Source organism: Diaporthe citri (genome assembly GCF_014595645.1).
Source record: "Diaporthe citri strain NFHF-8-4 chromosome Unknown scaffold_5, whole genome shotgun sequence".
Lineage (NCBI taxonomy): Eukaryota > Fungi > Ascomycota > Sordariomycetes > Diaporthales > Diaporthaceae > Diaporthe > Diaporthe citri.
In genome coordinates this window covers 4,088,294-4,115,898 of record NW_025064850.1, presented here as the reverse complement: position 1 = coordinate 4,115,898, position 27,605 = coordinate 4,088,294, and the positions used below count along the sequence as shown (strand labels likewise).

General features: G+C 55.7%; 14 protein-coding genes across 14 annotated transcripts; 8 read left to right on the top strand and 6 right to left on the bottom strand.

The window, feature by feature from the left end:
* Positions 1-512: 512 nt before the first annotated feature.
* INS49_011729 (uncharacterized protein) lies at positions 513-2,117 on the bottom strand (the record flags this gene model as incomplete). Its single annotated transcript, XM_043172439.1, has 3 exons — positions 513-1,493; positions 1,554-1,952; positions 2,022-2,117. 3 exons carry the CDS (start codon positions 2,115-2,117, stop codon positions 513-515), a joined length of 1,476 nt encoding a protein of 491 aa, XP_043024184.1.
* A 1,670-nt stretch (positions 2,118-3,787) lies between these two features.
* On the top strand, positions 3,788-5,447 carry INS49_011728 (uncharacterized protein; the record flags this gene model as incomplete). The annotated part of the gene is made up of 2 exons (XM_043172438.1): positions 3,788-4,998; positions 5,039-5,447. 2 exons carry the CDS (start codon positions 3,788-3,790, stop codon positions 5,445-5,447), a joined length of 1,620 nt encoding a protein of 539 aa, XP_043024183.1.
* Positions 5,448-5,727: 280 nt separating this feature from the next.
* On the bottom strand, positions 5,728-6,901 carry INS49_011727 (uncharacterized protein; the record flags this gene model as incomplete). Its single annotated transcript, XM_043172437.1, has 3 exons — positions 5,728-5,904; positions 6,083-6,363; positions 6,478-6,901. The coding sequence occupies 3 exons, from the start codon at positions 6,899-6,901 to the stop codon at positions 5,728-5,730; spliced, it is 882 nt and encodes a 293-aa protein (XP_043024182.1).
* Positions 6,902-7,458: 557 nt separating this feature from the next.
* On the bottom strand, positions 7,459-9,025 carry INS49_011726 (uncharacterized protein; the record flags this gene model as incomplete). Its single annotated transcript, XM_043172436.1, has 3 exons — positions 7,459-8,644; positions 8,715-8,941; positions 9,017-9,025. 3 exons carry the CDS (start codon positions 9,023-9,025, stop codon positions 7,459-7,461), a joined length of 1,422 nt encoding a protein of 473 aa, XP_043024181.1.
* A 1,041-nt stretch (positions 9,026-10,066) lies between these two features.
* INS49_011725 (uncharacterized protein) lies at positions 10,067-12,103 on the top strand (the record flags this gene model as incomplete). Its single annotated transcript, XM_043172435.1, has 1 exon — positions 10,067-12,103. The coding sequence occupies one exon, from the start codon at positions 10,067-10,069 to the stop codon at positions 12,101-12,103; it is 2,037 nt and encodes a 678-aa protein (XP_043024180.1).
* Positions 12,104-12,882: 779 nt separating this feature from the next.
* On the top strand, positions 12,883-14,171 carry INS49_011724 (uncharacterized protein; the record flags this gene model as incomplete). The annotated part of the gene is made up of 2 exons (XM_043172434.1): positions 12,883-12,885; positions 13,023-14,171. 2 exons carry the CDS (start codon positions 12,883-12,885, stop codon positions 14,169-14,171), a joined length of 1,152 nt encoding a protein of 383 aa, XP_043024179.1.
* Positions 14,172-14,655: 484 nt separating this feature from the next.
* Positions 14,656-15,508, bottom strand: INS49_011723 (uncharacterized protein; the record flags this gene model as incomplete). Its single annotated transcript, XM_043172433.1, has 3 exons — positions 14,656-14,987; positions 15,212-15,346; positions 15,490-15,508. The coding sequence occupies 3 exons, from the start codon at positions 15,506-15,508 to the stop codon at positions 14,656-14,658; spliced, it is 486 nt and encodes a 161-aa protein (XP_043024178.1).
* A 1,188-nt stretch (positions 15,509-16,696) lies between these two features.
* Positions 16,697-18,203, top strand: INS49_011722 (uncharacterized protein; the record flags this gene model as incomplete). The annotated part of the gene is made up of 3 exons (XM_043172432.1): positions 16,697-16,887; positions 16,998-17,079; positions 17,145-18,203. 3 exons carry the CDS (start codon positions 16,697-16,699, stop codon positions 18,201-18,203), a joined length of 1,332 nt encoding a protein of 443 aa, XP_043024177.1.
* Positions 18,204-19,292: 1,089 nt separating this feature from the next.
* INS49_011721 (uncharacterized protein) lies at positions 19,293-20,155 on the bottom strand (the record flags this gene model as incomplete). Its single annotated transcript, XM_043172431.1, has 2 exons — positions 19,293-20,021; positions 20,084-20,155. 2 exons carry the CDS (start codon positions 20,153-20,155, stop codon positions 19,293-19,295), a joined length of 801 nt encoding a protein of 266 aa, XP_043024176.1.
* Positions 20,156-21,497: 1,342 nt separating this feature from the next.
* INS49_011720 (uncharacterized protein) lies at positions 21,498-21,853 on the bottom strand (the record flags this gene model as incomplete). Its single annotated transcript, XM_043172430.1, has 2 exons — positions 21,498-21,630; positions 21,672-21,853. The coding sequence occupies 2 exons, from the start codon at positions 21,851-21,853 to the stop codon at positions 21,498-21,500; spliced, it is 315 nt and encodes a 104-aa protein (XP_043024175.1).
* Positions 21,854-22,483: 630 nt separating this feature from the next.
* INS49_011719 (uncharacterized protein) lies at positions 22,484-23,741 on the top strand (the record flags this gene model as incomplete). The annotated part of the gene is made up of 3 exons (XM_043172429.1): positions 22,484-22,508; positions 22,781-22,910; positions 23,177-23,741. The coding sequence occupies 3 exons, from the start codon at positions 22,484-22,486 to the stop codon at positions 23,739-23,741; spliced, it is 720 nt and encodes a 239-aa protein (XP_043024174.1).
* Positions 23,742-24,539: 798 nt separating this feature from the next.
* INS49_011718 (uncharacterized protein) lies at positions 24,540-25,161 on the top strand (the record flags this gene model as incomplete). The annotated part of the gene is made up of 2 exons (XM_043172428.1): positions 24,540-24,763; positions 24,957-25,161. The coding sequence occupies 2 exons, from the start codon at positions 24,540-24,542 to the stop codon at positions 25,159-25,161; spliced, it is 429 nt and encodes a 142-aa protein (XP_043024173.1).
* A 457-nt stretch (positions 25,162-25,618) lies between these two features.
* On the top strand, positions 25,619-26,087 carry INS49_011717 (uncharacterized protein; the record flags this gene model as incomplete). Its single annotated transcript, XM_043172427.1, has 2 exons — positions 25,619-25,753; positions 25,917-26,087. The coding sequence occupies 2 exons, from the start codon at positions 25,619-25,621 to the stop codon at positions 26,085-26,087; spliced, it is 306 nt and encodes a 101-aa protein (XP_043024172.1).
* A 214-nt stretch (positions 26,088-26,301) lies between these two features.
* On the top strand, positions 26,302-27,163 carry INS49_011716 (uncharacterized protein; the record flags this gene model as incomplete). Its single annotated transcript, XM_043172426.1, has 3 exons — positions 26,302-26,556; positions 26,645-26,805; positions 26,944-27,163. 3 exons carry the CDS (start codon positions 26,302-26,304, stop codon positions 27,161-27,163), a joined length of 636 nt encoding a protein of 211 aa, XP_043024171.1.
* Positions 27,164-27,605: the final 442 nt, after the last annotated feature.

Sequence of the window (27,605 nt, the reverse complement as noted above, 5' to 3'; positions counted from 1 at the left end):
ACTCTTCGGCCAGCACAGTGGGGACATGAGGCAATGTGTCGGTTGTACATATGGCTAGCGAGGAAATAGACATGGGATATGGTGACGAACTATAACAGGACTGGCGTTCATTGGATAAGGGTCTTTACAGGTGTAAGCATTATGTACAAACACAATCATCTCATGGAGCTATCTCTGCTCCACAGGTGTTTTCTTCGAACCATTTATTTTGCATGCACTTCGGAGTGCCGTGCCCATGACCGCCCAAGGCGTGCATGGTTGACCGCCTTCAGCTGAGCTCGTGTGTGGTCCCTGTGATCCTGCCCAGGTTTCGTAACTAAAGAACACTCGCACGATTGTCATGCAAACCTATCTGTAACCCGTTGACGGGTCATTTACCTGCAAAAAAATGACCTAGTACAGAGACAGAAAATGTGCGAACTCTGATACTATTGTGGCAACACGTTTCTGCCCAAGTTGGGCTAATGATACACATTTCTCACTTAGATACTAAACACTGCACTCTTGGTGGCTTACTCGATGAGCCATTCCTCGACCTCAACATGCATGCTCCGCCCCAGGCTCCTGATGACCTCCCACCCGACGTTGACCCTCCACTTGCCGCCGTGATCCAGAGGATCCCCGCCGGCGCCGACACGGACCAACAGGCGCAGGGATGACAACGTCGCGAGCGCCATGCTGACGTCCGCATCCGCACCCGCGTTGGGGTCCAAGGGGTCGCCGCCGCGCACGCCGATGCCCCACTCGTGGCGCACGGTGGTGAAGATGGCCATCATGCGCTCCAGGACGAAGGCGTGCGCGCCCAGCAGCTTCCGGGCGATCTTACGGTGCTTGCTCCTCTGACCGGCGACGACGGACGAGGCGCCGCCCCGGCGCCGGCGCCTCCCGTGGTGGTGCGTCGAGAACAAAGTCAGGTCGTGCCGCACGGTGTTGTGCGAGGCGAGGTATGCCGCGATGAGGAGGACGCGGGCCGTCGTGGGGAGGAGCGCGGCAAGGCTTGTCGTTGGCGTTGCGGGCGCGATGTTGCCTTGGGCGGGTGCCTTGACGTTCGTCTCCCCGGACTGGATGGGGAGTTTGGCAGCAGCATGTTCGTGGGGAGGACGCCCTATGATGCCCGGGTCAAGGAGGCTCTCATCCTGGAAGTGCACGCGGGCGGCGATGAGCATCTTGGTGAAGTCCTTTGGCCGGAGATTACCCTCGCGGAGGGGAACTGTGAAGCGCGGCCAGAGCGAGTCGCAGGCGCCGCGGAATGCTGGTAATGTGCGCGCCGCGGATTTGGTCAGGGCGTCGTGGACGGCGCCGCAGAAGCGCGCCCAGAGGTCGGCTGTCTCCGCTGCTGTGGTGTTGGGGAGGGGCTTTGGCGGTGTGGCGGAGAGGATTCTGACAAAGTCTGTCTTGGTGTAGTTAGGAAAGTGGATATGGGCAACCTGGGAAGTACGGAGACAGCCTGGTGGCGGGCTGGTCATGATGAAGACCGTGGTCAGGCTGGGGATCTGGGTGTGATGCAGTTAGCACATGGGCCGCGCATGACCATGCCACAGGGCGAGACTTACCATCTCAGAGAGCCTTGCCAAGGCAGGGAGGAGAGTGGGCGGGGCTTCCTTCTGACGATCGATGGCGTCGAAGACGAGCACAAAATGCCGGCGCTCGGGCTGGACGACCTGTTTGAGCATCCTGGATAATTCAAAATTCAGCTGCGCCAGGCTCTCGCAACGCGTAGCGAAGTCATGGAAGTCAAGAGCGCTGGAGACTTTCCGGACGGTCGTCTCAAAGAGATGTCGTCCTGTGACGCACTCGCCCGAGTTGACGATGGCATACTGAAATGCGGGCGAGTCTGCAAGGGCGGTGGGCTGAGTGTCTCCAAGCCGTTGGAGCAGAGCCTCAGTAATGGCACTTTTCCCACTGGCTTCGGTGCCATAGACAATACAGTTCCGACATGGTGCTACGTCTGGCTGGGCGAAGGTCAGCAGGGATCTGAGGGAGAGAATGGAAGTGATGCTAAGCCGGTTGCTGAGACTCACGGATATCAAGGTCGTCAGAGCGCGGATTTGCCGCTGCCGGCAGGGGAACCTTTGGTCAAGGATTGACAAAACGAGTTCGTCTGGGAGCTGGGCCATGATTGCGAGTTTTTATGTGCAGTGTATGGCTCTTGTCATGGCATGTCTTTTCTTGTCATGTCACACCAAGTGGGCGGTTGGTTTGCCCATGGGATATCACCTTAGGCTGAGCGAGACGCGTGAGAACCGAGCAAGACGCGCCCGAGGTTGTCGGTGGGGGAGGGTGTGTCTGGCGCCTGACCACAGGGTTAGGGTTTTGTTTGCGAGATTGGCGGCCAAAAATGCAAATTAATGCCTAGGTAGTATATAGCATGGTCGATCGATTTGTTATAGTCAGTCACTCTCTGCCGCATTTCTCCTCTTTGAGCAAGGAGGACCTTGCTTCGAAAGACTGTGCCGTCGTTGAATGCCTTCTATTGCTAACGTGCACCTGCCTGTGGGGCCAGGTCTGCGGGCGCTCGGGAACTCACATGGTTGCACTCCCGCGCAACAAGGACAGCGGCCCACTGCCGCTGCCACTGCCGCTGCCACTGCCACTGCATCATCCTGGCCAGGCCTTCCCAGGGAGAGGGGACAGAGACGGAGGACCTGCATTCAGGTCGTGCCCGTGGACACATGCATACTGTTACCGTACTTTTAGCAAGGGGTCTGTCTTCCTAGGTACCTTAGGATTATGCAATGAAGCCTCCGTTTGGCGGGCTAAGCACCATCACACCAAATGGTCTATTCGGGGGGCCACATGCAGGGCTGCCAGGGTGGGACAGCACGAGGCTCTATCAAGTACCAGGTCCGCCAGGGGACGCGATTGCAGGGACAGCTTGGGCGATGCAAACGGGAATAGGCTTGTCCAGAATTGGCTGGCTCGGGATCTTGCTCGATCCATGATGCCGCGATCCCCCAGGTGCCATCTGTACATGGCCAGGAGTGCATGTACAGGGATACCTCAAGCTGGGAGGGCCGCTCCGTCTGGGTCAGCTTGGCCAGTGATTGCAGTCCAACGTCTGTGTCTGTCTCTGTCTCGTCTCGCCCCGCCCACGCCTGGCGCCGCCGTCGCAGTGGGAGTGTCATTGAGGTCTTCGCGACAACACCCTCGTTGCTTAGATAGAATATGCTCTAGGCTATCTCCTCGCAACGCGTCAACCTGCCACACCACCTTGCAGCAGCCTCTCGCCCAGCCTCTCATCGTCCCCTTCCCTTGGCTGCCTGCCACCACCACCACCACCAGGTGTAGCGTCATCGACACCTCTCGCTCTCACCTCTCACCTCTGACCTCTCACCTCTGACCTCTCACCTCTGACCTCTCACCTCTGACCTCTCACCTCCCGTCCGATTCTCACGAGACACACATGCCCTCCGTTAACGTGTCTATTTGATGGCTCAGCCGATGGCCCTTTCCCTGTTCCTGTTCCTGTTCCTGTTCCTGTTCCTGTTCCTGTTCCTGCCACGCCTTGGCCCCCTTTAATGAAACTCTCAACCCCGAGTGAGTCTCCAGTTTCCCCGTCCTGGACTTGTCGCCAGCGCCGCCAACCCAACCAGGCTGCACACACCATCTCACATGCATCCAAGGCGACACTGCAGATTCACGACTCTTGGGACGACTGCCCTTTGAACAACCTCGCTCTGGGTAGTCATCCAATGAAATAATCGCCCCAGTGTCCTGGGATAGTCATCCAGTGGGACAACCACCCTTGGGATAACCACCCTTGGGATCATCGCCCTTGGCCCCCACAATGGGCACTCTGGGGCACTCTGACGGATCACCACCGCCGCCGCCACCAGCACTACGTCCTCCTGGTGCACCGCTTGCTCCTCCACCCCCTCCGCCGCCTCCCGAGGAGCGACCATACCATGCCAAAAGGCCTCATCGCAAGTCTCGCCTAGGCTGCCGGAACTGCAAGGCTCGCAAGGTCAAATGCGATGAGGCCAAACCGAGCTGTGGGACCTGCAGCCTGAGAAAGGACACATGCAACTATCCAACCCCCCAAAACGCGGCTCCCGCAGCTCAGCCCTCGTCCTCGTCCGGCATCGCCGCTGCCCCACCCCCGGCTCCTCTCCCGGTCCAGCCCTCGTCGTCCGCATCTGCGGCTTCCACCTCGGTCCGGTTCGCATACGGCTCGCCGCTCTCGGTACGCACGGCCGCCTCCCCGGCCCTGCCCTACCAGCACTACTCCCCAGGCCCGCCCTCTGACTGTCGCCGCGGTTCCCAAGATGACGCCTCCAACAGCAGCGGAAGCACCGAGCTCATCATCGTCGACGAGCCTCCAGTCAAGCTTGCAGGTACTGACGAGTACGACATGAAGCTGTTGTGGTTCTACTCTACAGAGACTTATGCCTCGTTTTCCATCGAGGCCGGCCGGATACCCTTCATCGACAAGATCCTGAAGTCTCACATCATCACTTTCGCCTTCCAGAGCCCCTTCCTGATGGACTGCATACTGGGGCTCTCTGCGCTGCACATGCAATCTTTGCACATGACGGTACCCGTGTCCAAGGCAATCACCTACAGGGCACGGGCCTTTTCCGGCTATCGCAGGGCCATCGAGAGGGCTGACCCAAAAGACTTCCCAGCTCTCCTCGCCTGTTCCCTTTTGCTGTGCATGCTTTCCTCCGAGGCGTTCCGAGAGCCGGATATGAAGCCATTATACATCATAGACTGGATGGTGCTCTGGCGCGGCATCGGCCTCATAATGGATATTATCCCCATCGAGATACTTGTCTCATCCGGCCTGGAGAAGCTCTTCTCACGCCCGGCCTTCAATCTCAATCAGACTGCCCTACATATCCCGAACAACCTCTTTTTCATGATCACATCGATCAAGGAGGACGACGAGGACTACCCCTACGTCGAGGCCTACTACAGCACCCTCAAGTTCCTCGGCGGCCTGTACCTCGAGCTGGAGACCGGCTTCAGCCCCGTGTTGAGCATGCGCATCATCACCTGGTTCACATTCCTCCCAAAACCCTTTCATAGAGCTCGGCAGGAAACGACGCCCACGAGCCCTGGTCATCCTGGCTCATTACCTCTCCTTCCTCAAAATGGTCGAAGGTGTCTGGTGGATGTTAGGAATCGGGGATAGGAGTATTCAAGACATCATCGATCACCTGGGCCCCGAGTGGCAACCGCTCCTCAGCGTCCCGCGGGCTGCCATGTCCATACACGACAAGGTCGAACTCGCCAAGCTGATCAGAGGCAATCACGCTTGGGAGCCGGCCGAGGTTGACCAGATCATGCAGCACCCAAATCCAGACCTGCGGAAATTCACCATGGTCAACAACCAGGGCCAGGAGGTTGCATATAACAAGGAAGAGGGAGGCTGGGTGCCGTTGGCCAGGAACGCGGAACCCCAGGATCCGAGCTCTCCTGAGTATCTTACGCCCCCGTATGTTTGAAATGCCCGCAATGCGCGTGCGGCACACGCGTGTAGCCATTTATTTGCTACTAAGCCTAAGCCTAAACCTAAGCCTTGGGCTACAAGGCCTCACGATAATATATATTGTTATTGGCTATGGTAAGTAGTCGAGAGATGGCTTTTCATTTCGCGTGGCGCTTCATTTCAACAGATGCCTCGCACCAACTCTGTCCAGCATAAACTTCTCGCTGAGCTTGAAGCTTGTCTTCAAATACCATCACTGACTTTGCTGTTCTATAGCCGCGGATACGAACAGGTCCCTAGAGACCGAACCACTCCTCGCTCGCGGTCAAGTTAGATGGCACACTGTGCCCGACCCCCGTGGCATAGATGCCTTGAACGTTTGGGCCGTAGTTATCAGTCTGATAGTTTGACTGTGGGTAGTTCTTGACCGAGGAAGTGGGCGTTTGGCTAACGCCAAAGACATTCGTCCATTGCTGAATTGTCCCGGGTCAGAAATCATGAAACGCTTTTCACACTCAGTAGGGGAAGCCCCAGGGCACTTGCTGCTCTCACAGAGCCTGCTTCGGATGCCCTGGCTGGGCAAACTAGAGTGTGTTCACGTGCCTCCGTAGCGAACTGGAAGTGCGGGTCTGGGTTCCTGGCTTTTCTTACCTTGATTTCCTCCTTGTAATTCTGTGGGTTCAGCGTCCCATCCGCAGAACCGTGCCATATCTGCATTTTTGGACGGGTCCCATTATACCCCGGGTACATGTTCCTTGCAACATTTCCCCAAGCCTCTGCCGTGGCGCTGACTTGGCCTGATGCGCAAGAGGAGTTCCACTGGTCCACGCCCCCGGAGGACGACAAGAAGCAGCCAGCTGGCACCCCAGAGTACAGCGAAAGTGCTTTGATCTGCTCGGGATATGTCGCCGCTAAAACGTTGGACATCATAGCTGGATACCGGGATAACTGTTAGCCAAAGGCCACCGATGCGGTCTCGACACACCGGGGGGAAAACCCTCCCCTCATCTCTTGTTTTGGGGCCCAAACAGGACTTTGATGTTTACCTCCGGAGCTTCCTCCCGTCACGAACACCCTGCTCGCATCCACCTTGTACTGCGAGATCGCATACGTGATCATGTTAGAGATAGCCTGGGTATCACCCCCGCCTCCGTGTGTCAAGGTCGCCTTGCTAGACACATCCCAACACGTCCCGCTGTGAGGACTGCTCGGCCACACGGTGATGTACCCCTTATTATCGGAGCCGCGGTGCCAGGGGATCAGGCTGTTCTGGAAGTAGGCCTGCGCGGAGGACTGACAAGAGTGGATGACGACGACGAGAGGTGGGTTGGCAACGACCTTATCGGGAACATAAATGTACATATCTACTTTTGACATCGCATCGTTGGGATAGTTGACCTTGGTAAGCTGAGCAGCCAGAGTAGCCGGTGAGGCCAGCAACCCGGCGATAAGAGCCTTGAGAAACATCATAATGGGGCATTCAAGGATGTGGGCGAACAGGTCGCGAGGATGAGTCTCTCAAGACAGGGAGGTAGGAGGCATGGCAGACTCTAAGCATTTATATACAAATACAAGCATACTCATCCCGCACAGGTAGGTTGTGCTGGTCGAATATTAAGAGACTCTACTATGGATTCGGCAGATACAGAGATGGCTTTTTGTGGACTCCCAGATGCGCTCCGGCTAAATGGAGGTCGGCGTGAATGGGCAGTCACAGCCTCGATTTAAGCGGCATATATATTCCGGCGTGCTGATCAGGTCGCTTCCGTCTTATTTCGGAGTCTCTTCCATATTGGACTCAGCTCTCGCCACAAGACGAACCAAAGGCGCCTAAAATGCAGCATACCTAGGGCAATGGCAATGGAACGAGTTTGATGAAGCTCTTCAAACCAGCAAGGATGTTTTGGATATCCATATGACGCCGTCCGAAATTCCCACACAAAGCATCTACCGCAATTTTCCCGTTCGTGTCATCGTGACATTGTTCTACGACCGGAACGCCTTCACCCAGCTCCATTACTGTCCCCTCAGCTCGTATCCATTCTTTCCCCGCCAGCCTGATCCCCGTTGCCATTCGAGAAATCCACCGCGCCATCGTTTCCGATGAGTCGTTTCTCAGATGCCGCCACGAAGCTGACGCTTCTCGAAGAATCGTAGAAGAGCTTGAAGCTACGTTGTACGTCATCCACGCTGACCTGCTTTTGCCGTCGCTTCGCAGCGACCAGTTGTGACGTCGTGATGAGATTGCTGGCATACCGCAGACCAGCCTCCTGGCCAATCTTAGCCAGCAGCGCCAAGGCGTCGGGAGACAGGTCGACCTCCTCCTCCGTGGCTCGGATGGAGATGATTTGCTTGATCTCGTCTGCGCTGTAGGGCTGTGTCTGGATGATTGACACCCGGTCGAGAAAGTCCAGCGGCAGACCGTGGGGGCTCTTGTAGTCGGTGCCGCGGATACGCGACTGGCCGCGATTGCTCGCCATGATGACAACGGGAGCCAGGTCGTCCTCCAGGGCGCGGTTGACGTACGAGAAGCACTCGATGTCGAGCATGTGAACCTCGTCGATGAAGAGCACGCCAGGCACGATCTCGGCCTTGCCCTCCTCTTTCCACTCGCCGACCTTGGTGTTGATTTGGTCTCTGATCTCGCTACGGATCTCACCCGTGTCTCCCGAGAAAAGAGCCAGGAAGCCTTGTGTTCTCGAGTTGATGACATCGATCTCGTGCAGTGTGACGGTGTGGACAACCTCCTTGCGCTTCTGCAGTTCTCCGTCGGGGCATTGTAAGAACTTCGTGTCGACGCCCATGGCATCGTAGTCGCGTGACCGCGCGTAGGATCGGCCGAGCTTGGTGATCTTTCCGGACGACTTGTCTATCGAGATGATGTCGCCAGCCATGACGCGCTCCTTTGTCATTGCGTCGATCATCTTGGCGCCCATGTCGTAGATGGCCTCCATGTCGGTGGTCTTGATGGTCAGCTTGCCCTGCTTGGCACCGCCGGTGACACTCCGGTCGATCTGGATCTCAACCACCTCGCCCTCCATTATCTCGCTCTCCTCCTTGATCCGTACGCCGATGGATTTCCGGAAGGCCTGGGTGAGCGCCTCGGTCTTGGACATCTCGAGGGAGAAGATCTCGGAAGACGACAGCGATGTAAAGGGGACGTCGGGGCCGAGGGACTGGGCCATTGCCATGGCGATGGCCGTCTTTCCTGTGCTGGTTGGTAGGCCGTGTGCGTCAGCGGCGCGCGAAAGAAAGGGTCCGTGAGGTGTCCACGCCGACTTACCTTGGTGGGCCGGCAATCAGACAGGCGCGACCGGCAATCTTGCCCTGCTTGATCATCTCGAGTATGACGGCGGCGGCCTTGCGTGCCTTTTGCTGGCCAACGAGGCCCTGAGAGGCGGCGCGAGGCTCCAAGGTGTCTGCATCGACGCCGAGGCCGCGGACGTGCGAGTGGGCAGCTATGAGGCTGATGCCCCGGAGCTCCTTGCTCTCAGAGACTGTGACGACGGGCTATGTGCGATCGACCGCGTTAGGAGAGCCGGACAGCCAAGGGGGAGATGGGGGCAAGCAAGCTGAAGTACATACCGCAGCCATGGTCTCGACTTGCTGAAGGCAATTGAATGAGGCGGGTCGCGACGGAGACACAAAACGAGCGGCTATGGTTGTTTGCGCGACGTGCAGAGAGGTATGCTCCTGTAGGGTGGTAGCTTTTCTACCAAGGTCAGATACGGAGTAGGACGAACGGTCAGTGAGTGCTGCCGCCGTTTTGCTCAGCACTAGTAGACTGACAGCCCTGCAGCCATGGGAGGCAGAAACGGTCAGAGAGACAGGGCAGGGGCCCCCAAGTATTGCGTACTCTCCGTGCTCTCCTCCTCGGCCTTAACATCACCTTCAAGGTTCTTGTTGGGTTTACCCTGCTAAGGCGTGCCCTGTCTTACATACGTGTGGACCATGCCCAAATGGGGTTTTCCTCCCCTCTCGAATGCTTGCTGCCCGACAGTCAAACAGCACCTCGAGAGCACCTACCTAGGTATCTACAATCCGCAATAAACAACTGTGCACGGACGGACGAAAAGCATCACAGTGGGTACCTACTGAGGGGACCCCAAAAGAAGAAGAGAGGGAGAGAGAAAAAAAAAACCTTAGAAAAGCACTTTACGCGCCCGCCTTAGCGCGAGACCCCTGCCCCCTTACTGTTTTCCACCTTCGACATACAGCTTGGAGTTACACCAACAACACGAAGTCCAGGCGTGTTTGGTTTGGCGGGGAACCCAAGACACTTCAGACGGCACAGTGCACAGCCTCCATCGTTGCTGCACGCCCGGGTTATGCTGCTACCTCTTGCATACATACGCGCATGTGCCCAAGCAGTACGCGCTACCAAGTTAGGTATGCATGTATGTATGTATGTATGATGTATGGGATGGGCATCTGCTAAGAGAACAGCAGGAGACACATACCCACTGTGTCTGCCATACCCCGTACTTTCCCCATCAACCCAGCTTTGCTGCAGCCCCTCAGTCTAATCAGTGCAGCACCTGCTCTTTCCCGTCCTGACCTCCTTGACGCCATATGTCTCTGAATCGTCTAGCTACTTGAGCAGGTGCCACACTGCACCGCACACCTTGCCTCGACATGTCTTCTTCACGGGACTTCAACGCTCCTTTTGCCAACTACCGGCGAAACCGTTCCCGCTCCCGCGACCGGTTTTCTAGGCCAGGTCCTTCTCGCATTGCCTCAGGGGACCATGTGAGGGACCGTGATCGAGAGCGTGACCGAGATCGACACCACGAGCGCGAACCCCGCGATCGCGATCGGAGGAACGACCGCGACCGCGACCTAGACTTGGCCCGCACCATCCACACACCACAAGACCAGCCAGCCAAGATGGACCCGGACCGGGCCTCGGCCGAGCTGGCAAAGGCGCTCCATCAAGTCACCGACCTCATGACCCAGAGGACCCAGCTCTCGCTCAAGAGGGACGCCGAGCTCAAGGCATATCACAAGAGAAAACAAGACTACGACTGCCAGATCTCAAAACCCGTGCAGTTTCCGGCTGTGCATGACGCCTTCCAGGGGAGCCAGAACCACCACAAACAGACTCTGGCAGGCATTGATAAGGAACTTGCCGTGCTAGCCTCAAAGGAGACTGTCGCTTTCGACAAGTACGCCCAGACGCTCGTGAGGGCTTTGCCATTCGACGAGATCAAGATCCGCCAGATTTTGGAAGCTTCCAAAGGAGAGCTGGGCCTAGTCACCACATCATCGCAGTCAGCCCAAGAAGAACGACTCAAGAAGTTAGATCAGCGACAGGCTGGCTTCGAGGAGACATGGAAGAAGCAGATTGCTTCGCTGAAGGAAACTCAAGACAAGCAGGCGTCCGAATTGGCCGCGCATAGGGAAAAAGATATACTGCGTGCAGATTTGGCGAAAGAGAACGAACAGCTGAGGGCGCAGGTGACTTCTTTGAGATCCGAAGTCACAAGCCTGGCCCAGCGCCTCGGGGCGGTCGAACCGACCGAATCGTTCCGGGCATACGTTGACAAACAAATAGGCGAGCTCAAAGCCGAACTCAGCAAGATCGTGGAGGAAGTGAGACTCGATTCGACTGCCAAGACAACGCAGGACAAGCCGAGCGCAGTCCAGAACGGGAGTTTGCTCCAGGACATGGCGGATCTAGGACAGAAGTGTGGCGAGCTGAGTCGAGAGATCGAGAATCTGAAGGACACATCAACCAGCCACACTGAACGGATTGCGGCCCTGGACACGGGTGTGAAGGACCACGAGGCTCTGCTAGCAAACATCGATGTCGAGAATCTCGATGAGACAATGGCGGACTACGCTGCGCTGAAAAGCCGAGCTGACGCTCAGGATATGGTCATTGAAGGTGCCAAGCGATCCGTGGCCGAATGCCTTGCGAGGATTCCTCAGAAGATGCCCGCGGATCTCCCTGCGAGTTTCAGGGCATGGTCTGATAGGTTTATGCAGGTTTTCGCAACAAAACTGGATGAACACACGGCGCAAATCAAGAGCCTGCAGGATTCCAAGTCGGCCACGGGTACCGTTGCCGTGGCACAAGCCAGCCGCCCTGCGACGGCGTCGACTCCCAGAATCAGCACAAGTCTCGCCCCGGAGTCAGAAGCCGTTGCGTCTGGTGTGACGTCCGCGGAATCTCGCCTGACGGAAGTTGAGTCCAAGACCGTCGCTATCGACTTGAAGGTCACAGCTTTACAGGAGACTGTGACCGAGGTGCAGAAAATCGTGGCTGGTTCGCAGGACAGCATCAACGCACTCGGAAGCCAGGCGGACCGGCGTTACGGAGCTCTGGAAACGATGGTCGAAAGCCTGAGTAGTCAGTGGAACAACACGAGCACTACCCAAATGGCTCATGCCATCCTGGAGCAGCTCAGTAGACTCCAGCCCGCCCAGCTCGTGCCTGAGATACGGCATTTCCAGGAGAGGCTGTCAGACGTGGAGAAACTCGTCCAAGAAGATGGCGAGCAGCGCAAGAACCTGTCCATGGGAATGCAGTCCGTCTGCGACGATATCGCCAAGGCACCTAAACGAGGCCTGGGTCCCGAGGAAAAATTCCCCGGCCATCATGACAAGCGGGCAAGAATCGAGGGCCAGAATGGCGTGAATGGCTATGGCAATGGCTACGTCCATCCATAATGGCCTGCACGCGAGAGTTTTCGTTTTTCCTCTTTTCTGTATGGAACGCTCTGCCGTGGGATTGAACGGTTTGGTGCCCTGGTACCTCGCCGTCTTGCGTGCACTGGGATAAAAATGAGAGGTGTGACGGAATCATACAAGATCTGTGTGTTTGCCACAATTCCGGACTTGCTTTAGAGGCTTCTGAAAGATTGACCATGGTTGCTGGAGCACTATTAGAGATACCCTGGACTTTGTCTGTTTAATTTCTTGGTTGCACGTAGCGGGCACGGCACACTGCAAATAGCCTGTGATAATTCAATAGGAATTCTGCACAAGTCTGGGAGCTTCAAAAATGGTGTTCAAAGAAGATTGTCTCCAGGCACGACTACCTCTCTTTTGCTTGTGGGGTGAGGGCGAACATTGTCTGTCTGGTGGGGATACTGTTACATGTTTCCAGGCACCCAGAATACCTAGGTACCTAGGTAGGCTGCTGGGTCCAACTGCATGAGCTTATCTAATCTTGAATTGGGGGAGTGCTTGGGGATGGAGGCAAGTCACCCACTTTCGTCATTCAGGCTGCCTGCCGCTGCCGGATACTTAACAGCTTCAACGTCCGTTCGCTCTGGAGCTGGAGCTTTCCCCACGTTATTTAGACGAGCATCCATTCTTTTCCTTCTGGACACCCTCGCACTCCGTTTCCTACCAAAAGGTTCCCACCCCCCGGATCTGCCATTTCTTCTTTCTGGTGGCAAGCATCGATCGCAACACCTCTCTCATTTGGCACGCAGAAGCCGAACATGGTAAGTCACGCCCGTACCGATCGACACCGAGCTTCTTTCTATTCCCTCTCTTCCCGGCCTCACTCACATGTGGTCCAAGTCGTGACTCAACGAAAACGAGACCTCCAACGCTGACACTTGGCTCTGACAACCTGTAGTTCGCCCCTGGATACGGAATGGACCCGGCCAACCCGCAAGACTTCCTCAACATGGCGCGGTCGATGCGCCGGCCCGTCACCCAACGATTCGACGAGTACTACCGCTGCTACCCCATGGTGATGCATCCCGGTCCCGAGCGCAGCGAGCTGAACTATGGCTCCAAGATCCTGCTGCCTCCGTCGGCACTCGACAAGGTGTCCAAGCTTCACGTGCAGTGGCCTCTGCTGATGGAACTCATCAACGGCGAGAAGGAGAGGCACTCTCATGCTGGTGTGCTCGAGTTCGTGGCCGAGGAGGGAAGGGCATACCTCCCGCAGTGGATGATGCAAACCCTGCTCCTGGATGTCGGCGACATGATCCAGATCAAGACAACCTCCCTCGAGCTCGCCAGGCTGGTTAAGCTCCAGCCCCAGTCTGTGAACTTCCTCGAAATCAGCGATCCCAAGGCGGTCCTTGAGCGTGCTTTCCGGAACTTCGCTGCCGTTACCAAGGGCGACGTCTTCAATTTTGAGTACAACGACACAGTCTACGATGTGGCAGTGTTGGACGTGAAGCCCGAGACGGAGAAGATGGGCGTCTGCATGATCGAGACGGACGTGTCGGTGGAGTTTGCCCCTCCAGTGGGATACGTGGAGCCGACGAAGTCATCGGGAAGCGGCACCAGCACGCCGAGAAGCACCCGCGGCCTGCCAGCTGGAGGATTGTTGCACAACCAGGGCACCATGGCTCAGGCCATCAACTACGACTCCATCGCGCCCTCTTCCGCCGCGGCGCAGGCGACAAACTTCCACGGCGAGGGCAACCGTATCGGCGCTAAGAAGGGCGGTAAGGCCCCCACCCCGAAGCCAGCCACACCCGTCCCGGGAGTTCCGGCGGACAAGGACTCTGGCGCACCTCGCAGACGGACGAACGGGCCGCTGCCGCTACGGCTGCCCCCGAATAAGCTGTTCCTGGGTTACGAGATCACGCCTTACAAGTCGAAGGAGCAGAAGGAGAAGGAGATTGAAGGTTCACAGAAACCCCATTTTGCAGGCCAGGGCCAAACGCTGAGGGGAGGAGTCAAGAAGAAGGCCGAGGTCGAGGAGAAGCCAGAAGTCGTGAAGAAACCTGAAGTCGGTCATCGTTTGGACGGCAAGAGTGTCCAGTAGACGTGATTTCTTTCTTTGGTCCTCAAGGCTCGTGGACAGCCAGGCGTTTCGGTTCAGGGCAAGGGCGTTGCGGGGTGCAACCTTACGGCAGACAGGACAAGACAGGTTTATGAAAATTGTGTTCACGTTTCGCATGTCACGCGAGTATAGTATCAGGGTGTGCGGGTATTGATGATTCTATCCTGGGTGATCCTCTCTGACTCCTAGAGAAGATTTCCTATGGAATCTGAACCGTCCAAAATGAGGATCAAGTAACCCAGAACGCGACGCGAAAGTCGGGTCCTACCAAGCGTCGGCAAGGCGGTATTGCTTGCAAAGATGTGCAAGCCCGACGTTGAAGAAAGCTCGAGCACCAACAGACAATGCCAGTGATTCAGGACTGACGGATCATTCACTCCACACCATTTCTCCCCCTCCTGTCTCAATCCCCCCACGTGAGGATATTGACGACAAGGTCGACAAGCGAATAGACCACCCGGCAAGCCTAGATGGCGTGATCGTAGTCTTCGTCCACGGTCTCGCCCTTGAACACGGCCGGCTCCTCGTCATCCTCGTCAGGGTCCTCGGAGTACTTCATCTTCTTCGCGGAGGTGCGGGTAGTCTTCTTCATACCACCGCTCTCGGGAGACGTCTCGGCATCTGAAGCAGGGCGCTTCCTGCCCTTTCCACTGCCCTTTGTGGACGCCGGGGTCTTGGGAGTGCGAGGGCCAGTGCCGGCCTTCGAAGGGGTGGCGGGGTCGGTGTTGTCTCCATCCTTCGCGTTGTCCGGGTGGCGCTCCTTGAAGGCCTTCAGGATGGTCTTGGACCAATGCTGGGCTGTGTGCAGTGGCGTTAGTTCCGATGCTTGGGGTAATGGAATACCACATAGGGGTGTTGTTGGAGCGAATCTCATGTGGACATTACGGTATGGTGCCGGATCGCCTCAATCGATGGTACGCGGGGGCGGCGCGTGAAAGACCAAAGACCCAATCGACGCGTACGCGACAGAGCGTGGAAAGATAGGGAACCACAGGTGGGCACGTCAAGGCAGGAGGACTTACACATTGCGCCGATGGTGAAGTTGTAACCCCAGCTGCTTATGATCTTGTCAACCTTTTGCCAGTCTGCCTTGATGTTGCCGTCACCCGTTGACATCAGCATAGCGAAAACGAGATCCTTCTGAGAGGTATCGTCCCCTAATGAACGCGTCAGCATCACGTTAAGTACCACAAAGGAAGGTGAGCCCTGGCGGGCGTGTGATGCATTCCACCGCAGACTGCCACCGTGCGGCAAGGGGGCCTCGTTTTTGCACGGGATGGGGAAGAGGAAGGGAACATACACTTCTTGTTGGTGTTCATGATGGGCAAGATGTCGAAGAAAGTGTAGCTGATGTTGCTGAATGGCTGAGTGGTATGAGGTCCCTCTGGTTGAGGTGGGTGGAAGCTGCTTTCGCTGTGATGTTGGGGGTAGGGAAAGTTGGTAATGGAAAGAGTAAGAGGGGCAGGATGGAGTGCCTAAGTAGTAGACGTCCCCCAGGCAGTAATACCATGCTCTGTGTTCAGAGGCACTGGGTGTTGCTTGCGAAGTGTCATGTTGTTATGGTGACCGTGTCCAAGACTTGTAGGGCGAAAGACTGCACAGCCGTGTCAATCTTCCACATGGGCATGAAGGCCCCAGAGCTCTCCCTCCTTCCACCTCTCACTCACACACACACACACACACACACACTCTCTCTCTCTCTCTCTCTCTCTACCTTTCCATACTTCATCGGGAGTCTGTCCTTCCCCCAGCTCTCCCCTACGCGTCCATCTTCCTCTGGGACTCATCTACAGCTATTCTGGGCAGGGCAACACATTCGACTTCGTCCAGAACTTGCCCAGTCCAGACCATCGACGCCTACTTCACACGTCACCAGAAACAGACCACTGTCCTGTCCGTCCACCAAGTACATATTCAGGTAAGACAACTCGGCCAGATGAGAAACAAGCAACAGTACCGCCTAATCTCTTTCTGCGCTGTTCCCCTTCCACCCCATGTAGCCATCAACACCACGCACTTGATACGTTCCTTCACACCCCCTTCCCCTTGCTCACTCCTTCCACTAGCAAGTGGGATCTCGAATTCAATCCTCGACATACTGTTCTGGCGTGCTCAAGCATACGGCCGTGTTAGTTCACACCAGTCGATCTCCTGATCTGTCCCAGGCTGTCGGTAGGTAAGCTCCATGCACACATGCCAGGATGGCCTTGCAAAGTGTACTTACAGCAACCTCTCCATTTATCCCATCCTACACCATCCCAGGGTCGTGCTGCGACCTGTCATTGTCCAGGTTCTTCCTTCCTCCTTCATGCTTCCCGCACCTGATACTTCAACTGGATCGCAGCAGCGCTTTTTACTTGAGTTTCCGTCTGATCCTAATCTTCCTCTCAGCTCATCGCATCAGCCAATTCTCTTTCAAAACGCTCCAGTCCAACCAAATCACAAGTAAGTCTCGCTTGTAGACTCTTCAACTCTCTCGCACGTCTGACCCTTCCTCAGTCTTGATGATGTCTGATAACGGAGACAACAAAACCCCCCGCGCATTGCCCAAGAGTGGCGGTCCCAAGAAAGGTGGCACCAAGGATGGCATCACCAAGGACAGCGGCCCCAAGACTCCTACCAGTGCTGAGAAGGGTAGAAAGAACATGACCCAGATCGAGCTGACTCCCATCGAGTCCCTGCTCTTCTTCAACATGGTGTAAGCACTGTTCTTCTCCTCTTGTGGTCCCCCCCCCTCGTCTCTTATGTTTTGGAATGTTCCAGAATGCATCACTTTGGGACCTGTAGCAGATGATTGACGCATACTAGACGCTTCAACGGCAACCATGACAAGATCGATTGGAATTTGGTAGCTTCTCATTCCAACCTGAAGAACGCTGCGAGTGCGAAGGTATTTTTTTTAATGCCCTCTCACCCGTATCTAATCTATAGTTCATTCTTCTCATTTATAAACAGGTTCGCTTTCGTCAAATACTCAAAAAACATGACCTGATGGACCAGGCCCCTGAGACCCCTCGATCCCAGGCTCAGAAGCGAAAGGCTGCGCCGAAGTCTGACGGTTTAGATGACGATGAGGACGGCGAATCCTCTTACAATCCCAGCCCCGTCGCCGCGAAGGCGAGTGTGCGCAAGCGATCTGCTCGCGCCGGCTGTGGGCGTGGCAAGAGACAGAAGCTGGGCGTCAAATCCGAAGATGAGCAGGACGATGAGGAGGCAATTGCCGATAGCATCGTCGGATCTCCTGCCTCAGCGCCCAAGACTGACCCCGAGACCGAGATCAAGGATTCAAAGACAGAGTCGTCTGAACCTGGCAGTAAAATCATGCCACTGCCCAACGATGACGGTGTGGCAGGTGGCATTGACGGCACCGACAGCGCAAGCCCTCAGGAGTATTCCCGCAGCCAGGCTCCCCAAGGATTCAGCGCTGGTGGTGCCCATCTCGGGGTCCCAGGCTATCATCAGACCGCTCTTCCATCCAACATGGGCGAGGCCCAGATGATGCAGCTCCAGCTCCGCCAACCCGGCATGTTCCCTAACTCCATCGATGGCAACCGTTCTTTCGCCTTTCCCCAACCGTTAAACCCAAACCAACTGGCCGCGTTGCAGGCGCCCCGTACTCCTCAGATGCAGCCACAGCAGATGACCGCCGAGCAGCGGCAGCGGCACCAGCTAATGCTGGAGGCTCAGGCGCAGCAGTTCAACCGTTTCGAGTTCATGCAGATGTCCCCTTACCACATGCGTGGCATAGACATGCCTGGTGGTAATGTTCCCTTTGGTCACATGACCCAGATGCAATTCAGCGAGCAGTATCCAGCCGACATCTATAACGGAGGCGGCACTTTCTTCGACCAAGCACATCTCGGCCATGATGTCGATGGCCAGGACGAGTGGGACGTTGAGAGCGCTGAAGTCAAGAGAAAGGTCACACCAGAGGCCAAGGAGGAGGACGAGCATGAGGAGGGAGATGAGTTCAACCACGAGCACGAGGGCAAGCTCAAGCTCGAGGAGATTTAAGATGGCCGAGTACTATTGATGGAGACTACCTGACTTGGTGAAGAGGATACTTCGCCTTCCACACAAGGCTATTCAATGCTGAAACACCTCATCAGTCCACTTTGCAACAGACAGATACGTATCGAGGACGGGTCATAGCAATCGGTCGACAAAGGTGAGAAGGAGCGATTTGAAGGCTGATCTGCGGTGGCCTAGGGACTTGATTTGACTGCAGTGAGCTTTCAGGATCACTCAGTACTTTTTCATGGTCTCAATGCGATGTACGATTGGATGGAAAACGTTTTTGATGGACGGAAGGGGAATATGCTCATCGCCGACTGAATCGGAGGAGGGCTTCGATACCCTTAATGACACACTAGAGAGATTATCTAGTTTATGAGCCAGGTCCAAACTTCTGGTGACTGAGATGAGTCTTTTAAGTGATATAAATGTGCGTGTCTGCACGAAGTAGGTACTCTGCGTGTGTATTTATGTGTCAAACCGGAGCAGGCCGGGGGATAATCAATGTCGCCTGATAGTCACAGGCCGGCAGGCTTAGGAAAGGAGATATTCCCACTCGGGCTGGTCGCAGGGTTGAGGGTATCTGATGAGGCGAAATAATGCTGAGTTTGAAGGGCATTTAGAATGACAGAGGGGATAAACTGGTCACTGCGATAAGTAGGCATGGCACCAATATTTATGATGTACAGCAATCGGATGCTCGTTGCTGCTTTTCGAGAAACCATCGATCCCCTTTTCCAGCAAGTCAGTCTAGCTGCGTGTGTAGGTCCTGAACCGTGTTCAAAGGAAGCAAAGAGGAAGAGGAAAGATGCCCACAACAACCTATCATAACTCATTCCAACACAAAAGACAGCGGGGAGTAATACATTCTATGAAGATCCGAAACCACAAGATACAACGTTCAACGTGAGATTTTCCAAAGCACAACCAGACTCGTACCCGACAGACCAATAAATCGAGACCAATTCCAGAATAACAGAATGAAATTATGGCAGTCGATGCTACTTTTTGAGCACTGCGTCCTCTCAGGATCTATCTTTGTATTCCTGATGGTATGTGAGGCCGGGCTGATGGAACAAAGTCGTTTCCTTAGTGAAAGCGGCTGTCCCACTCCTCATGCTTCACAAGAGCATGAGACTGGTCAGGTGCCATCATGACACTCGGGGCGATTCCGAAGCCGTCTGGATGAGTAGTGTGATGATGCTCACAGAACGCAGAAGCGGGAGCATTGTAGCTGTCCATGTCGTACGACGGCATCGCAAAGGGCGAGTAGGACGGGCTTGGCTGCCAGGACGCTGTGTCGTGGCCGCAGTGAGCAGTCGCCCCCGTGTAGTCGTAGTGTCCTGGTTCTTGGTGGAGCACATCGCTCGCAGGGCTAGTGGCATACCCGTGAGACATGGCGAAGAGGTCGGTATCGCTGCAAGGCGTTAGGAGCCGGTTGTGGAATTCCATATGGGTGTCGGGGAGGGAGTTGGGTGGCATTTCGGCTGGAGCGATGCAAGCCTCGGAGGGCGTCTGTTGGATTTCTCTCTTGACCAAAGCCTCGCCCTTGACCTTTGGTGACGGCGCTTTGGACTCTTGCTGTTGTGTGTCCGGTGATGCGCTCGGATCGTGCTTGATGGGCTGATCATTCTCCTTCTTTGTCTTTTCCTTCTTGGATTTGGTGATCTTCGACTTGTTGGCGCCCGCTCGGTTTCGTCGTTGAGGCTCAATATTCAGCAGGGAATTACGGAATCGGGAGTACCTCATTCGGGCAGCATGGCCGTTTGTGATCTCCTGGGCCAATATTGGGTTGTGGGCAACAGCATTCCAGTCAATCTGATCAGGGTCAGCGGCCTGGGTCTTTGAGGTCCACCTCAATGTCCCCGGGGTGCCCTTACATCTTTGAGGTTTTTCTGCTGCAGTATCGCGAAGAGGAATCGAGCCATGATATTGTCATTGTTGGAAGACATGATGACAATGTCAACGGCGAGTGCTCGGACGAGTCCGTTGAAGGGCCAACCAAAGAGGAACGGCAAGATTTGCCCACAGTGGAGGAGAAGGGGGCTCTGGTCCAATTTGAGCTTCACGGTGTACTGCTAGCTCCGCTGGAAGGGCCGCCTGCCCAGGATCTCACACAGTTTGAATAGTGGAAGATGTTCGGTGTAGGGTGGAGGGTGTGGGGTGAGTCACTTAGTGGGTGTGTGAAGATCAGTGAGGCAAAGCTTAAGAGGGTAGTCTTATAAGTCTGGGCTGCCAGACGATGCCACCATGTACCATTGGGGAGGGATGGCTTGATAGTGCAGCCTAGGCGATTGGAGTTGAGATCAAGTGGCTGCTCAGGGCCAGCAACCCTCTGATAGCCAGAACTCCTGGGTTGGGCACAGTCGGCAGCAAGCCGGCTAAGCACATAGGATCTCAGCAACAATGTGCTGATGATCGGCCACGGAGATGCTTGAAAAGTTCGTAACAATGACCAAAGGGAAGGCCTCTGCATGAAAGACTGATTGCTCTTGTTTGAGCAGAGGGGCTGACAAAGCCGAGAAGTAAAGGAATGCAGAGGGGCTCTGAGCTCATTTTCTCGGGACTTCTTGCTTTTTGACTGGGGCTTGTCTGTATTGGTAAAGTCATCCGCGAGAATGATGCCTGTGGTTGCCTGGTCAGCTAGGAAGCCCAACAAATCAAAGGTCCAACACGAGGGTGGTGTGGGTTCAACGTGATCTCGCGGAGGACTCGCGTAAAGTGGCATTCCGGAACAGCGAGGTTGCAACGTGCATCTGGCATCCCGCCCTGACCCCTGCCCCTGCCTTGTGCCTCTACACGGTACACTACCACAAGAAAGTGACCGTTTGCAAGCTGACGCTGGCAATGATGGGAGAATCCGGGGGGTGGGGGCATGCTGTCGTTTGATCTGATCTCCCAATGTCGTAAGTTCCCCGGACCCTCCTTCGAGAGTTCCGACGAGCGACCCAGGTCGAAGTCAGCCGAGATGTCGAGGCTGCATCGATGAGAACGAGGGGCCAAGGGGCAGAGCGAAGGAAGCCAACAGCTGGTGGCACCCTAGACGCAGGCAAGACAAGACTGTGAGTCATAGTTATCGCACGAGACAGGGTCGTTTGTCGGTTCAGGGATCTTAATTGGAACACGATGCAATGCGCGACGGGAAACGTCTCTTCCCCGGTGGGCACCACACCCATGCCGAACCAGGCCAGGAACAGCCGGGCCAAGTCACGACGAAGCACTGCAAGATTTACTTTTCTGTCCTTGCCTTGCCACCAGGTTCTGGATGGGCCAAGACGGACGACTTTTTTTTTATTATCTTGTCGGATTGACGAATGGCGGTGGGGGCAAGGCCAGTCCAGGCTGCAGGGAGCCCGAGGATGCGAACCGTTGGACGATCCTCCGCCCGACTTGGAGGTGTGCTGATGCGGTGGCAAAGACTTTGGTGCTTGTTAGTTGCCCGCCTTGTATCACCAAGCTTGAGCCTACCACCAGACGAAGCTCGAGGCGCCGCTCGATGGCGTTGCTTTGCCAGCGATGGCGATGGCGATGGCGATGGCGATGGCGATGGCGATGGCGACGGCGACGAATGCGGCATGGGGGCTGCAGAGCTGTGCAGTGGGAAATGAGCAAGGCAGGGCTGCTGCGTGCCATAGGACCGAGCGACTCATGGATGACTCTGGTTCAGAGGGAGACGCAAGACACTGGAGCCTCCGTCTGGGAACTTTGTCTGGGGCTTGCGCCGAACTGGCACCTCGATTGGCCAGAGAGGTGCCGAGCTACGCGTCCGAGCTGCAAAGTTGCGCGCTGGATCCTGGAAAGCGGGGCTTGGCCGACAGGACAGTGCGGACTGGAAACGCGAAATGGCTCACGAGTGCACGTGACGGCCGGGCGGCTGGTCTGCCTCTTGCCGTCCTGCCCAGCCTGCGTCCATCTGCACAGACGGCCTGGGGTGGGGACGGAGAGGCAAGCACAGCTCACTACCCGCCCCCTCCCCACATTCTCCAGCTCCCCTCCGTCTGCCCCAACGGTGACTGGCTGGCAGCTCCGCTCGCGCATTTCTTACCAAGCTCCTCCCTCCGCTTGCAAAGTCCCCAGATAGCCAGCTATCAACAGGTCGTTTCTTTCCTCCCTTCTGCCAGAGGCTCCCAGGTACCGGTCTAACAATTATTGCCCATCTCGATCCGGTCAATCAGATCAACCAGACCCATTCGCTCCAACCATCCATCGGTCCATAGTCGTCCACGCCTTTTGAGGCTATTCGCAATTAGGCCCGCGCCTGTTTCCTGGAGCCCGCGAGGATGAACAGCAAAAACTGGGGCGACAGTCAGTACCTTTCCTGCCTGCTCAATCCTGTCATTCTCCGTGTTTCTCTCCTCTGTCCCTCTTCTAGCTCTTGTGCCCGGCTTGCCAACCGAACGGCCCTGTGGCGTCTGATGATGATGATGATGATGATGATGATGATGATGTTGTTGTTGTTGTTGCTGCTGCTGCTGCTGCTGCTGCTCTTTCCTTATCGTCATGTGAACATGAATTCCGCCGCTGCCGCTGCCGCCATCAGCACTGTCAGGCGTTCCACTGATATCGTGTCTTTCCAGAAGCCGATAAGGATCTGTTCTTCACGATACTCTCCGTCAAGAACATTGGTGTCATAAGTGGCTCGGAATGGACCACCATTGGAAACCATATGCGGTCTCTCGGATATGGTTTCACAAATGAAGGCTGCCGGTAAGCTTGATTCTGCTTGATTCAACGCGGTCCTCGTCCCGAGCAGCCATTCGGCCTTGCCATGTCTTCTTTCGTGCCAATCCACCCCCCTCATCTCTCGTGTCCCATCCCCCATCCTCGCCCGGACCTCTCCAACTTGATGATGTGAATATGAAAACGCCTCGTCGTCCCAGCTCCTTCTTTCCAGGAACCGTGTTCTCTGCCGGGCCTGTATTTCTGTGGGATTCTCGATTCGCTCTAAAGAATACGGCTGACAGCAGTGCTAGCCAACACTTCCAAGGTCTCCGCCGAGCACAGCAAAAGGCTGAGGCAAATGGCGCCTTGGGCGACAACCCCAGGAAGGTCGACCCTACCCTCAATCCCATCACCCGACGGCCGGGCCCCGGACGAGGACGGCCCAGGAAGTCTGTTGGCGGTGCCTCTGCGGATGCTCAGGGTTCCGAGAGCGCCAGTCCCTCCTCGCCGTCTCAATCCCACATTCAGCAGCAGCAGCAACCATCGCAGGCACAACCACTGGATCTGGAACAATCGATGCAACCCCAGCCGCCTATGGATCCCACGATTGGCCCTGCACCGACCCCCATGATGGATGCTGCGCCCACACAGGACCAGGACCCGGTCCCGCAGCCGCCGCAGCCGCAGCCGCCGCAGCCCATGGTCCTGCAGCCAGAGGGTGTGTCTTTCGAGGGTGCGAGTGAGGAGCCTGATGAGCATGCTGCTAAGCGTCCTAAACTCGAAGAGAACCACGATCCTGCCCTCAACGACGAGGCCATCCTGAGCGCGCTGGCGGCCCACACCAGCCCAGGTGTGGACCACTACAATCCAGAGTAAGCATCTTCCATGCCAGGTGCGCCCCTTGCAGCCTTTGCTGACAGTGTGGAAGTTTTTACGGAGAGGCCTGATGGCACCACAAGGACATGGACACAAGAGTGTTGAGTCTTGGCTACGACAAGTCCGGGCTGCCCGGCGTTGAGCTCATTGGCGTTGCTTTGGTGTTACGGTGGTGTGTTAGCTTCAATTTCTCTTGGTGTTCTGGTATCTTTTGTCATTCAGGATGCCCTCGGCTTTGGACGTGGCCAGTGCCACCAGCGTTATAAGCCCGATCTGGCTTGGGAATCCGGACTATGTTAACTAGGAGAACGGAGCTCCTGTGTCCAGGCGAAGACTCGTTGGAATCGACGCAATCCCACTTCTAAGTCACATAATTTTATACGTCCTGCTTTTGCGTTTGACCTGTCCTGGGATACGTTCAAGGCTATCCTGGGATATCATGACTGCCTATGTGCCGCTACAAACTGGCGAGCTATCTACCCACGTGCCTTGCCCATGTGCTTGTTCAGTCACCCTGGCTTCTGAGTGGATTGTCCATGGACGAACCGGCTAGATTTGTGCATTGCCAGTCATCCAACTCTGTGAGTCCTGCCTGGGCAGGGTGGTTCATCTCTCCAGGCCCGAATGTCCGTTTTTAAGGCAACGTGAGTCCAGTTGAGTCCTAAATACCCAAATCTTCCCACCCTGATACCAATTGCCAAGCCCACTACATCTCACCGTCCACACTCAACAACAGCGCAAAGATCAACTGCGCTTCTTGAAGTCACGCCTTCTCAAGATATCGTACCCTTCCTCACCATGGCCGGAGCCACCTCTAAGGCGGCTGTTGTCGCCGGTGTCACCAGCAGCCCCGGCAGCCCAAAGACTGCCAACACAAAATGGAACGAGGAGGCCCACCGGGCCCTCATCGGTACCCTCTTGGATGTCATGGACTCCGCTGACACGAAGTGGCGGGCTCATCTTGACCTTATGGTCGAGAGTCTGGCAGAGCGAGGCCAGCAGTTCTCCAAGGAGGGCATTCGGTAAGGTCAATCTATTTTATTTGTCTGATCATTCAGAACCAACCCACCAAACTTTGCTTCCATTCTCCCCTCATGTCCCTCAAGAACAATCCAAGAAAAGCAGCAGTCATTCCCCTACACCGTGCGTTTCCCACTTTTCCAGCACCTGCGCCGCAAAAAGCAAAACAAAAACAAGCGACAACCAGCCCTACAGGCACCGAGCAAGCATTGACCGTCGCAACCCCAAACACCTCAAAATGCCTGCCGTGTGGGATGACGCCCGCGAGCGAGATCTGCTCGAGGAGATTTACCTTGTACTGTCCTCCCGCCAGCCGCTGTCCCAAGAGGACAAGGATGCTGTTGCTGCGGGAATGAAGCAGCGAGGCTATCAGAACCTCACGTGGAACGCCATTCGGTAAGATACACATTTGCGAGATCCCAGGCCCTTGCCCAGTGGCATTGTGTCTGCGTCTGCCTGCCACTACCTACGTCTTCAAAATACCAAACCCCTAACCACCCACATCACGACCCATGTCACGACTGATCAAGCAGTATGGGTGTGGCCTGGAATGCCGGGGCTGAGGCCGGCCTTTTCCAGGCGGTGCTCGCTTTTTCGCCGCCGTTGACCCAGATACCGGCTGCAGACCGCGAAGGCATTGTCGCGTTCATGCACAGTCGCGGTCACACCGACGCGACTTGGGAGGGTATCTGGTAAGCTGCCCTGACAGTCGTACCAAGTAGCTACCTTCCCCTTGACACATCTCGATCCCGAAATCCACTCACGCCTTTTCCTTGATGCCCTCAACCTTCACTCATCTATCTACCACCCAACTCCCTGGCGACATGTCTCAATCAAAAACTTGGGATAGCACCATGATGAGTGACCTATTGGTCGCATTCATTACCGCTACTTCTGTCCTTTCAGACGTAAGTGGTGCGCAGAAGGAGGAAGTAGTAGCCTTCATGCAGAAGCGTGGCTACGATTCTATGTCTTGGGACAAGATTCGGTATGTCAGTTGCTTTTCAAGTCCAGCAAAGCTGACAGCCTCGCCTGATTATTTTCCCCTGCCCGAACACCTTCTCATTCCCAACTTCAACCGCTTTGGCCTCGACGTGTCTTTTCATTCTGGTTCCTACCTTCAAACCACAACTGCTCCATTATAACATCATCAAGGCATCCAAAATGAGTCCCAAGAACACCCAAAATTGGGACGAGCCTGGACTCGTTGAGGACCTGCTCGCTGCAACGGTCAATCACCTCAACCCATCAAAGCAGGACATACTGCAGATTGCCAACAAAGCGAAGGCCATGGGAGGCTGGCAGTTCACCGAGGGTGCATGTTAGAGTGTGGAGGAATTTCCCCATCCAAAGTTTCCAAGCGGTGCCTGGTCTCTTCCACCCTTCTCTTTCCTGCTCACTCGCCCTTCTATGCCTGACCGTTGTCCTTTACACTCCATTTCCACCCACTCACTACTCCTTCGACGCACTCCTTGCACCTTCTTCAACAAGCACCCACATTCCTTGATTCCAAGGCTCTTCCCTACATTCCACCTCCAAGATGTCTGACCGCACTACCTGGGGCGAGAAGGCCCATGTGGACCTGCTGCTTGCGATTCTCAATCACATCGCAATCTCCAACTTAGACTGGGACAGTAAGATCCTGCCCGAGCTGCGAGCCAAGGGCTACACTTACACCCTCTCGGCTGCTCTGTATGCGCTTTCCACCCAACTCATCGGGTCCTACCGCCTTCCTACAAGAAGCTCCCTTGTACAACACACGAATCTTCAACCTCCAGCCCCAACCCTCTACACCGTAACATTTCCATCACATTCTTCAACATTCTCCCACTTTAACCACTTCCAAAAACCCTGTCACCATCATCATGGGTACTCCTACCAAGGGCCCTGCCTTCAAGTGGGATCCTGCTTCAGAGCGCGATCTCTTCGCTGCTTGTCTCGTCGCGGCTGACGAGCCGAAGGGTGCCACCTTGGTGAAGGCCATGGAAATCCTCGAGGAGAACTTCGGAGAGCGCTTCACCAAGAAGGCTGCCTCTCACAGACTGTAATCATTACTCCACAAGACTTTTCACCGCAATCACTTCTCCAAGTGGGGAGCCTAAAGTTGATCTCATCAGCCTACACGCAGTCACGAGACTAACACTGCCTGGGTCTATTGTACTTCTGCTAATTTCTCCTTTAGTCAGCACCTTCAAAAGTTGAAGCGCAAGGAGGGAGGCGGAGCCCCAAAGAAGACAACCACCTCCAACAAGCGCACCAAGTCCGCCACTGAGGGTGACGATGACGAGTCCCCGAAGAAGAAGAAGCAGCGCAAGGCGCCCAACAAGGCCGCTTCTGGTCAGTCAGACGACCATGATGACGACGAGGGCGTCGAGCTGCAGCTCAAGAACGAGGAGGAGTAAGTATCTTCCCTTGCTACAATCGAGTTCCTGGACTTACAAGTATCAATCACAGGGAGCACGACGGCATCTAAGCCCACAACATCCCGCATCTACAGGGCTCAACACCGACAGCATCTCGACAAGGTCACCATAGCTGCTTCTCACGATTGCGCCTAACCCAGGGATGGAATGATCTTTCTGTTGGAGGAGTCTTGGACACTATGCTTGGGGAAGGAATTTGCAGGTCGGCTTCTGATCTTCGGGGGGGGGGGGATGAGAAAAGGGATGTCTACACACTGGGAAGCAAAATAAGCTTCAGTCGCCCCTGACATCGGTACTGGTTGCTGCCTGCCCGGTGGCCATGCTAGCTAGATGCAGGGCTTTGTAACATCAAACGTGGACATCCCAGATACAAATCACTGATGGTTTGACCTAGAACTCTCTGCTTGGCAACGCTGCTGAC